Genomic DNA, 12,089 nt, shown 5'->3' with positions numbered 1-12,089 from the left:
TCCACTTCCAAGCCTTTCCTGTGAGAATTGACCTTGAGGACATGAGTAGCCAACCAGATGAGATAACAACTAGATCCAAAGCAAAACAAACTCAACAATCTCAAAAGAAAAGAGGGTCGATGCAAGGCACAATACCAGCTGGACAGGAAAAAGCACCAACTGCATCTATGGAGTCAATGACACAGGCATTGCTCAAAATAAACCAGTCTTTGGAAGCACTGACAAAGCAGTCGGCGGAGAATACAAAAAAACTGAATGACTTGACAACCAGACTAGATTTGAACACAGCAAGTGTAGCTTCAAACACAGACTCTATAAACAAACTTATTCAAGAAAATTCTGAAACAAGAAAGATTGCCCAAAGTGCAAAAGATACAGCTGAAGAAACTAAAAGGGAGCTTGCACCAATTACAAAAAAGGTGAATGAACACGAGGCAACTTTGTCCTTGTGGGAACTTCAGAGAAAGGAGAGGAATCTTAAATTACGATCAGTGCCAGAGGAGGAGAAAGACAGTCTTGTAGAATTCCTCACAGAGAATATCTTTGAATTTTGGCAGGACGAATTTGAGGAAGAAGAATTTGAAATAACAACGGCCTTCCGGTTGGGCAGAAGGCAAGGAAAGAAGCCTAGGGATTGTCTGATTACATTGAGATCTAAAGAAGAGAGAGACAAAATACTAAATCTGCACTACCAAAGGTCTCTTGTAATCCAGAATTGCCAAGTCCAGATCTTTAAAGACATCCCTAAATACATACTGGAGGTGAGGGCCTTTTATAAAGATCTCGTCTATCTTCTGAAGAAGAACAGCATACCTTTCAGGTGGGAGTTCCCACAAGGGCTGTCCTTTAATTATAAAGGAAGGAAGATTAAAATAAAAACAGTTCAAGACAAAGAATTGTTTTTGGAAAGAAACTTGGAGGACTTACAGAAAGGAACAGTAGATACAACAGCAGAGAAAGAGCCGACTGATATAGCAAATCTTTCATTTGGACTTTTGCCACCATCGGAGGAGGAACAAAAGCTTGGAGCAGTTGGAGGAGTAGGCACATAGCACCAAAATGTCTCTGCAACTTCTTAGCTGGAATTGTAATGGACTTAACCCCCCCAGGAAGAGACGCCAAGTCTTCCATATTCTTAAAAGAGAACAATTGGACTTAATTTGTTTGCAAGAAACGCATGTGACTAGGACACATAGGAAATTACTTACAAACAAGAGGCTTGGACAAGAATTTATCTCATCAGACCAAGTTAAAAAAAGAGGTGTTGTGATTTATGCAAAGGAAAGATTGGCCCCTAAAATGATCTTCAAAGATGAACAAGGAAGATACCTGGCGAAAGAAATACAAGTTCAAGGAGAAAGAATTATGATTCTGGGAATATATGCACCAAATGAGGGGAAGGCGGAATTCTTCAGGAAGTTGCATGAGACTTTAATGGACTATTTGGACTTTAAAATTATAATGATGGGAGACATGAATGGCGTTGTCTCCACAAATATGGACAAGGCACAGAGACAGATAATCTCCAACGATGGAAGACTTCCAAAGACTTTTTTTGAAATGACTGAAACACTGGACTTGATTGATATTTGGAGAGTAAGGAACCCCCTAGAGAGGGAGGGAACTTTCTTCTCTGAAGCAAAAATGACCTGGACACGGATTGACCAAATTTGGGTAACTAGTTCTATGGCACCGAAGATAAAAAAAGCAGAAATCTGCCCAAAGACTTGCTCCGACCATAACGCAGTGAAGATAGAGATGAAACTAACAACAACTGGAACCTTCAGATGGAGGATGAATGACGCCCTATTTAGAGATGAAGAAATTTACAAAAAGGCCCAAAAAGCAGTGAAAGATTACTTTGAGATAAATTTGAGAACTGATGTGGAAAAAAGAACAATTTGGGACGCAAGTAAGGCCGTGATGCGAGGTTTCCTAATACAACAAAACTCCATAAAGAGGAAAAAACAGAATGAGAGAAAAGAAAAACTTTTGGAGAAAATAAAAGAAGCTGAAAAGAAATTGAGGTCTAAACCAAAGTCTCATGAGATTCTGAGAGAAATAAAGTATTATCAGACACAATACATGGAACTGACGAACCAAGAGATAGAATGGAAGATAAAGCAAATGAGACAAAGAACATTTGAATCAGCAGACAAATGTGGGAAACTTCTGTCATGGCAACTGAAAAAGAGACAAAAATTGAACACTGTGACAAGTTTGGAAATGGAAGGAAAAATTATCCACAAACCAAATGAGATAAATAATTGCTTCCAAAGCTTTTTCAGGAAATTATATGCACAGGGGCCGGCAAATGAGCAGGAAATAGAAGAATTTATTAAAAAGCACGGATTACCAAAGATTTCAGAACAAAGTAAAAGGATTTTGAATGAAAAAATAACAGGACAAGAGATAGAGGACGCCATTCAGAAGATGAAACTGGGAAAATCTCCAGGCCCAGATGGTTTGACTTCCAGATATTACAAGGCACTGAAGGAATGGATAATACAACCACTGAAGGAAGTCTGTAATGAAGTTCTGGAAGGGAAAAAGGCACCTGAATCGTGGAAAGAAGCTTTTATTTCACTTATACCGAAAACAGAGACTGAAAAGAACCAGGTCAAAAACTACCGCCCTATATCATTACTCAATGTGGATTACAAAATTTTTGCAGACATTTTAGCAAAGAGATTAAAGAAAGTTATGGTACAGGAGATTCATAAGGACCAAACAGGCTTTCTCCCAGGGAGACATTTGTCAGACAATGTAAGGAACATTATAGACATTTTAGAGTTGTTGGAAGTAAAGATTAACAGGAAAGCAGTTATAATTTTTGTGGATGCGGAGAAAGCCTTTGACAACATTTCTTGGACCTTTATGAAGAAGAATCTCCAAGGGATGGGGGTAGGCCAAAGTTTTGAAAACGGTATAGGTGCTATATACTCTAAGCAAAAAGCAAAGTTGATTGTTAACAATGTGGTAACGGAAGAGATTCCGATAGAAAAAGGTACACGACAGGGATGCCCACTATCACCCTTACTTTTTATAACAGTCCTGGAGGTTTTGCTGAATATGATTAGAGGGGACCAATTGATTAAAGGTGTCCAGCTCGGAGCAAAAGACTATAAATTAAGGGCATTCGCAGATGATCTGGTATTGACTTTGCAAGAGCCAGAGACTAGTACCAAAAGAGTTTTAGAACTAATTGAGAAATTTGGTCAAGTAGCAGGATTTAAATTGAACATGCAAAAAACTAAGGTGTTGGAGAAAAATCTAACAATGGCAGAAAAAGAGAAGTTTCAGAATGAAACAGGTTTAACAATAACAAAAAAGGTGAAATATCTGGGGGTAAACTTGACTTCTAAAAATTTAAATTTATTCAAAGACAATTATGAAAAATGTTGGTCAGAGGTGAAGAAAGATCTAGAAATATGGTCAAGGCTGAGACTTTCCTTGTTAGGCCGAATTGCTGTCATCAAGATGAATGTATTGCCTAGAATGTTGTTTTTGTTCCAGACACTCCAGATCTTGGACAAGATGGACTGTTTCAAGAGGTGGCAAAAAGATATATCAAAATTTGTCTGGCAGGGCAAAAAGCCCAGAATAAAATTTAAGATTTTAACTGATGCAAAAGACAGAGGGGGTTTTGCCCTGCCGGACCTGAGACTTTATTATGAATCGGCAGCTTTTTGCTGGCTGAAACAATGGCTACTTCTTGAGAATACAGACATTTTGGATCTGGAAGGTCATGATAATAGATTTGGTTGGCATGCATATATATGGTATGACAAGGTAAAATTGCATAAAGGCTTTAAAAACCATATTGTGAGGAAAGCGCTGTATAATGTCTGGATAAGATACAAAGATTTGTTGGAAAGTAAAACCCCCAGGTGGTTATCACCAATGGAGGCCAAAGAGATAAAAAAACTAAATATGGAGTCCAAATGGCCAAGATATTGCGAAATTATAGAACAAGATGGCGAAAGAGTTAAATTGCAGAGTTTTGATAAATTAAAGTCTAAGGTACGAGACTGGTTGCACTACCGTCAGATAAATGAGGTATTTAAACAGGACAGGAAAATAGGTTTCCAGATGGAGAGGTCGAAATTAGAAACAGAACTGTTAGAACCCAATACAAAGAACTTGTCGAGAATGTACAATCTGCTGCTGAAGTGGAATACACAAGATGAAGTAGTAAAATCAGCCATGATTAAATGGGCACAAGACATAGGTCATGACATAATGTTTGATGACTGGGAACAGTTATGGAATACAGGTATTAAGTTTACAGCTTGTAATGCATTAAGAGAGAATATAATGAAAATGACTTATAGGTGGTATATGACCCCAGTCAAACTTGCAAAAATTTATCATCTGCCCAGTAATAAATGTTGGAAATGTAATGAGATTGAAGGTACCTTTTATCACCTTTGGTGGACCTGCCCGAAGGTAAAGGCCTACTGGGAAATGATCTATAATGAAATTAAAAAGGTCCTTAAATGGACATTTTTGAAAAAGCCAGAGGCCTTTCTCTTGGGTATGGTAGGCCAATTGGTGCCAAGGAAGGACAAAATTTTTTTTATGTATGCTACCACAGCGGCGAGAATTCTTCTGGCAAAGTATTGGAAGACGCAGCAGCTACCTACTCTGGAAGAATGGCAAGCGAAGGTGACAGAGTATATGAGTATGGCAGAGATGACCGGCAGAATCCGCGACCAGGGGAGAGAGACGGTGGAAGAGGACTGGAAGAAATTTAAAAAATATCTTAAAGACTGTTGCAAAATTGATGACGGCTGAGATGTTATGGTTATAAGAAATAGAGAACTGCAGCTGTAAATCTTAATTCTAGAAAAAATGCATAATGAATATGAGTGAACAAATTGAAACGAAGGGTTGCTGAGAAAGGGTTAACATAAGGATGCAGAAAAAGGGAGGTATGGGGAAGTCCGGGAAAGAAGGTTTACGAAAATAAGTTTAAGAAATTATACATGTTTATTTGTTTGTCTGTCTTGTATGATTCTGTTTTGTTATTTGTTTTATTATATGTTTGGAAAATTAATAAAAATTATTATAAAAAAATAATAATAATAATAAATCAGTCTATTCATTCTACGATACTTTTCCTCATCAAGTGTTATTATTAGTAGTAGCAGTAGCAGTAATAGTAAAAGGTAAAGGGACCCCTGACCATTAGGTCCAGTCGTGGCTGACTGGGGTTGCGGCGCTCATCTCGCTTTATTTACAGCTTCTGGGTCATGTGGTGAACCAGAACAGCGCACGAAAATGCTGTTTACCTTCCCGCTGGAGCGGTACCTATTTATCTACTTGCACTTTGACATGCTTTCGAACTGCTGGGTTGGCAGGAACAGGGACCGAGCAACGGGAGCTCACCTCATCGTGGGGATTCAAACCGCCGACTTTCTGATCGGCAAGTCCTAGGCTCTGTGGTTTAACCCACAGCGCCACCCGCGTCCCATCTTAGCTATAGTAGAGCTCTCTGAAATCAGGAATTGGTGTGAAAATGAGGAATCAGCCAGTAGTGTTTATCCTGATCCCTGATACATCTACAGTTGCAATTGAAATTATTCCACCCCCATTGCAAATCAGGTTTATTATCAAAATTTACGGACTTTTAGCTGTTTGCAAATAGCAAATCAAACAAAAACAATTGAAATAACTCAGTAAAACGAATGCTTCAGGTGATTTCCCCAAATTCAGCTGTGAAATGCAAGTTATACTGGTTTCTGCAGTCTCACTATTGTTCAACCCCTTCATGGCAAGCATCTTTTTGCACATAGAGCATCCTTTTGCTGCTATGAATAATTTCAGATGCAGCTGTATAGGAGAGAGAAGGGTCACTTTAGTTCGCAGAAGGCAAAGCACCTGCAAAGTAGCAAGTTGCCATGCTAGGGTTATATATAGGGACTCAGTCAGTTCCCTGCAGCTAGGAGAACTTACTACTGGGCAGTCAGGCGGAGGATCTTTACAAAAAGAAGATGCCATCTCCACCCCCACCCACCCCCATAGCATGAGAAAGGATCCGTCTTGCTTATTTTGGTTTGGTTTCCTCTGATACTTCCATCCCTAGAAAGAATAACATTTGATCCAGAGGCTTCTGGGATACTTCTCTGCCTTTCTCCTCCCGTTTTGGACAAGGCTCTAGCGACCTTTGGCAGGTTATAAACACACAAGTGGTTTCTTTTAGCATTCTTTGCCCTGGCCTACCTGTTTGCTTTTCCCCAGCATCCCTTGCTGTACCCAGAGCTCTTGGGGGCTCTGCTCTGCCTACAGCCATTGCACTGCAGTTTATATTTAGAAGTTGCATCAATCTCCTCCTAATCCACAGTCTCTGAAAGATTAATCTCTGTCAGGGCTTTTTGATATGACTGTTTGCATTTTAAATGGAACTTTCTTTCCCTGCTGAGAATAAAAGGCAGGGCGCTGCTTTTTTCAGATTTTGTTTCAACGAGGCTGCTTTGTGGAGTGAGAAGCAGAGAATAAAAATGAGATTAAGGCTAAGATTCTCGTTTGCTTAATTGAAAATAAATGTCATTGGAAACAGTTGGGCTTACTTCCTAGGAAGTGGCTGCCATCCAGAAAGCAGATCTGATGGCTATCTCTCTCCTTTTTCTGAGCAGCTCCCTTCCCCCTTCTAGGTTGGTGTATCTTAAGCCACTTTTGAAATGGAAGTGATTTGGAGCAGTTTACACTGTGCCTAAGGGATAGGTGCTGCTAATTTGAAAGACAGATAGATGGCTTCATTTCTACATATTCCTAACTCGATTTACTCTTACCTTGATGACTGAAGGCTGAAATTTGCTTAACAGCATGGGGGCGGGCGGAGTTCATTAATTCCATTTGACGGCCTGGAAATAACCTGTTTCCAGTGCTCAGCGTTAGCTCAGGTAGACAATCTAGGTGCCACATGAGGCCTGAAAACTAGGTTAAGGGTGCAATAACAGAATGCCTAGGCGCTGCTTTTTTTTGTATTACAAGATTACAAAGCTGAAAATGAATGAACTCCAGCTAAAACCTTATCTTCATTTTTCATATGGTCTCATCCTCATCAATATTCTTTTGTGGGCCCCTTCTTCAGTCAAGCTCTGGATTCTCCCTACACCCCCTATATAACTTTCTACCACAACAACTAACACATATTACAGGCCTACACAAGTGATGGAAGAGACACCCACTTTGAGTGTACAGTTCGCACTCAAACGTCTTACTTCAGTGCCATCTTGTGGGGCAAGATAGCGCCAAGGTAAGACGTGCCTATCAGAGCTCTGCATATTCCCTTTCACTTACATGACGGGGGGTTGCTTTCCTGGCTCCCCCCACCCCTTTTGTTCTTTTAAAAATTCCTCTTATTGCCCAGTCTCAAATCTTCCATTCTTGGGCAAAGTGATTGAGCGGATGGCTGCGGAACAACTCCAGGCACGCCTGGAGGATGCGGACCATTTAGATCCCTTCCAGTCAGGATTCAGTCCTCACCATAGGACTGAAACTGCCTTGGTCGCGCTGGTTGATGATCTCCGGTGGGGTAGGGACAAAGGTGAGAGCTGTTTCCTAGTTCTGCTGGGTCTCTCAACGGCCTTTGATACCATTGACCATAACATCCTTCTGGACCGTCTAGAGGAGCTGGAGGCACTGTTATACAGTGGTTCCACTCCTTCCTTCTGCGCCATGTCCAGAAAGTGGTGTTCAGACCCCTGGGCTTTCACTTATGGGGTGCCATTGGGTTCTGTCCTCTCCTCCATTAAAACCCTTTCTATAATGTTTGTAGTACTTGGTTTCCACCATGGCATCCCTCCCCCCAACAGCCTTAAAAGCTATGATGAAGGTAGAATTTCACAGATTGGCTGGATAGAGGACAAGGCAGGCTGTTAGGATATGGTTGTGCTATCTGACTGATGTGTGTGAAGCATTTGAGAAGGCAAAAAGTAGGAAATATGCCACTTCCCCTGGGGGGGGGGGGGCTGTTCACAGAGTTGTCTCAGGATAAGCAGTAGGAATCGCACACGAGTATGTTTAACCCACGTTAAATCATCTTACCACTTCAGATGTTTCTTGAGCTTCACAGTGGGTTAAAAGTGATGGGGTCTTTATCTGCTATAGGGTATCGACTGCCGGGTGGGGGCGAGCCTCACTCTCCCCAGCCCTCGCCAGGATGGGGCTTGCCTCCGGGGGTGGGGAGCGCTGAGTGGGGGTGGGGCTTGCAGCCCTCATTGCCCTCACCACCAATGGATAGGAGAGCACTTGCGCCCCGAGTGCGGATGGGATTGGAGGAGAGCACTCATGTGCTGAGTGGGGACTGAGGTGCAAGACATCATGCCCATACATCTAAAACTGGTTGCAATTGGACCATGGCAAGTTGCAGAACATGCCTAGTCCTTAGGGAGTTTCAAATGCTGCCACTGCTGTATATAAAGAATGAGAGGATAATAGTCGGGAGCAGCTTGGAAGCATGTGTGATGCTGAGTGGCTAGAGGTTGATCTGCCTCGTTGAATCTTACACAGTTGATTTTTTATTTCACCAGTCCAGATAGGACTGGACAAAAAAATCTCTTTCAAATATTGGAGAGACACTACTGAACTAGATGAACCAATGGCTTCTTGTGTTCTGGAGGAATTATTTTGGCCTCTTTCTCAAATTATTTGACCTAGAAAAGCCTAAGTTACCTCAGCTTTAGTTAGCTTTGCAAGCTCACAGTGGTTTTTGCCAGCTCACCTGGCTACATCAACCTGCTGTGTTAGTTGCATGTGACACACTGACAGCCTGCAAAAAAGGAGAGCAGAGTCTTTTCTGTGTACAGAAAGCTTACTTGCCTGATCACCTGGAGGCAGTTCCTATTCACTGTGGTAGCCTATTTACAAGTTTCTCATACTTGGGTGTGATCTGATGAAAGACTGAGAACCCTTCAGTTTCCCCTCCAATTCTTTCTCATTCCAGACTTTTGCAGCTCCAGAGAATGGTCCTTGCCACAGATTCTGACCTTCCAGATGAGCTGCTTTATGGAAGAGCTGGTTACTTGTATGCCTTGCTTTATCTGAATACTGAAATTGGACCCGAGGCTGTGCCACAGTCTGCTATCAAGGAGGTAAGAGAGAAGCGCTGTTTTCCAGGCATTGGCTTTGAACAGAGTTGGTTGTTTGGGAGGAGAGATCACTGGAGGTTCATGGTGCCTTTAGTAATGGTTCCCACCTTTTGCCTGCACTTAGCTATCTCCATACATGTCCCACTTGTTGTTTCAATCTTGCAGAACTGTCTCCTGCCTTCTTTGGGGCTTTCCACATAATGCTTTTCTAAAAGCCTACATTTTCTTCTTAGTGCTATACAGGCAGTGCTCGATTTGCATGGAGGTTACATTCTGGACCCGCGTGCGTATCAGCAGGGTCCGCATAAGGCCACCCCATTCCACACCTTTTTGTGACATTTTTGGGTCACTTCTGGGTTTGGCACGATGTGCATGGTTGCAGTCACAAACATATTGGACACACCTAAAACAGTTGCTGTCTGTACTTGTGCCCTGTACTTATCCATGACTAGTGGTCCTATATCCACACTTAATGGAAGCCATTATTGCATAAGCCCTCTTGGAAGATAACTGAGTGCTCCTGCATTTCAGTTGTACAGCAGAGCAGGCATGCTTGGTCTCTAATGAAGTAATAGTATTTAAGGGGTAGAAAAAAACACACCTCTGACACTTTAGCAAGCAGCTCCCACTAATGCAGTTGCTCCACATGCTGGGGTCCCTTTCACTAGCAATAACACATTGCTTTTTGAAATGTAGTAACAGAAATTCTACCTGGAGAAAGTCTTGAATACCCTTTGCAACCTATGCATTCAGTAGCCAGGGAGGATGGGAGTTGTAGTTTAAGAATAGCTGGAGGACCACCTGATTTCTTTCATTTTTCTGGCTGGAACAAGAAGTTCAGAGTAGTCTCTGAAAAGGTTATTGCAAGACCAATTCCCACTGGTCACATAAAGAAATTTGTGAAATTTTTAGGCTTGCATAACTCCACTGTTACGGCTTTGGCTACAGAGTGTACCGGCCAGATGTGAGATGTTCTCTCAGAATAATGGAATGCCTGTTATTCTATCTGTCTGCATCAGGTGGTGGATTCCATCATTGAATCAGGTAAAAACTTTTCCAGAGAGGAACGAAAGACAGAACGGTGCCCATTATTGTATCAGTGGCACAGAAAACAATATGTTGGTGCAGCCCATGGCATGTCTGGAATCTACTATATGCTTATGCAGGTAATGTTCTTCCATGCATGTGAATAAGTCTTTTATGGCAGCTAACCCAAATCAATTATTTTAATAACCGTGGTGATAGGAGCCAGCTTGGAAAAGGGGGGTGGGGTTGGGTGGGTGGGGAGAGAAGGAGACTCTCCTGAGGGCAACAGTGAAAGAAGGGAACTTGTCTTAAGAAGATAAGAAGCGGCTGCTGGATCAGGCCAGTGGCCCACCTCGGCCTGGATCCTGTTCTCACAGTGGCCAAGAGGCATCAGTTTACACTTATTTACATTGTTTATGTTGAATTGAACTTGCCATTTTATTACCCATTCACTCAGGTTGGAGAGCTTGTTTTGGAGCTCTTCACAATCTCTTCTTGTTTGAATGACCCTGAACAATTTAGCGTCATCGGCAAACTTCACTGCTCACCCCTAATTCTCAATTGTTTTTGAACAAGTTAAATAGCAGAGGTCTCAGTGTTGATCTTTTTTCAATAAAAAATAATATAAGGTGTTGTTAAAGTTTTTTCATAATACAATAAGATAAAAGAAACTAAATAAAAACAAAAACAGAGAAAGAGAAAACACCAAAGGGAAACAAAAAAAGTAGAAAGAATAAGAGAAGAAAAATAGAATTTCCATTTTTTTTCTTTTGTCAGTTTCATAAAAGAAATTATTCAAAATATTCACTCTAGAATATTTTCATGCAACTGATCTACTTTCTGTTAGGCAATATTTCCCCAGTCTTCCTGACCCAGATGTCTCAGATTAATCTATTTTCCTTTTTACACAAAAGCCCAAAAGGCATTCTCTAACTATTGTTTAAATAAATGTCAGCAATAGTTTTTCTCTAATCAACATATCAACTTTCTCTCTGATAACTTTAACAACCATTTCCCATTGTGAGATGTACAAGTTCCCTATCAGTGGGAAAGCTCATGTATCTCTTGGTATGGAACATGCACAAATGGGCATTTCAGAAGACTTAGTGGCAGGGTAAAAAGAGGATGCCTAAGTGAATTGTGTTACTCTCTATTGGCAACTCCTTGTAACATATGATGCCAACTTCTAAGTATATAACAGCCACAGTTGTCTCCCACCTTCGCTGCATCCAGTTAAACAAGGGTGAAATTATTTTCCAGATTCATCACTGTGAATGCACATCAGCATGGATTTGTAGTAATATGAAAAAACTTACTGCTTTTTATTTTGAAAAAAATACTGTGTGTTTGTTGTATATTTTAGCCAGTGTGCAATGTGGATCAGGAGACTTTGAGAGAACTGGTGAAACCAAGCATTGACTATGTGCGCCATAAAAAATTTCGATCTGGGAATTATCCATCATCTTTAAGTAATGAGACTGACAGGCTGGTGCACTGGTGCCATGGTTCCCCGGGAGTCATCCACATGCTCATGCAAGCATATAAGGTATGTCCTTGTTTAGCTCAATCTGGACGCACGGAAGAATGCATACAGTGGTACCTTGGTTCTCAAACTTAATCCCTTCCGGAAGTCCGTTCCAAAACCAAATTGTTCCAAAACCAAGGTGCGCTTTCCCATAGAAAGTAATCCAAAACGGATTACAGTGGTACCTTGGGTTACATACGCTTCAGGTTACAGACTCGACTAACTCAGAAATATTACCTCGGGTTAAGAACTTTGCTTCAGGATGAGAACAGAAATCGTGGTGGCAGCGCGGCGGCAGCGGGAGACCCCATTAACTAAAGTGGTGCTTCATGTTAAGAATGGTTTCAGGTTAAGAACGTACCTCCAGAACGAATTAAGTACGTAACCAGACGTACCACTGTAATCCGTTCCAGACTTTTAAAAACAACCCCTAAAACAGCAAT

General features: G+C 41.3%; 1 protein-coding gene across 1 annotated transcript in view; it reads left to right on the top strand.

The window, feature by feature from the left end:
• LANCL2 (LanC like glutathione S-transferase 2) overlaps nt 1-12,089 on the top strand; it is a 34,407-nt gene that overhangs the window by 16,010 nt on the left and 6,308 nt on the right. Inside the window, exons 4-6 of the mRNA XM_083468829.1 lie at nt 8,951-9,098; nt 10,115-10,261; nt 11,485-11,667. Coding sequence (XP_083324955.1) covers nt 8,951-9,098; nt 10,115-10,261; nt 11,485-11,667 — 478 coding nt within the window. The remainder of the gene's footprint in view (nt 1-8,950; nt 9,099-10,114; nt 10,262-11,484; nt 11,668-12,089) is intronic.

The sequence above is a fragment of the Podarcis liolepis genome (genome assembly GCF_965112155.1).
Source record: "Podarcis liolepis genome assembly, chromosome: 12".
NCBI lineage: Eukaryota > Metazoa > Chordata > Lepidosauria > Squamata > Lacertidae > Podarcis > Podarcis liolepis.
Note: the sequence above shows the minus strand (reverse complement) of the source record. Positions and strands in the feature narration are given on the sequence as shown.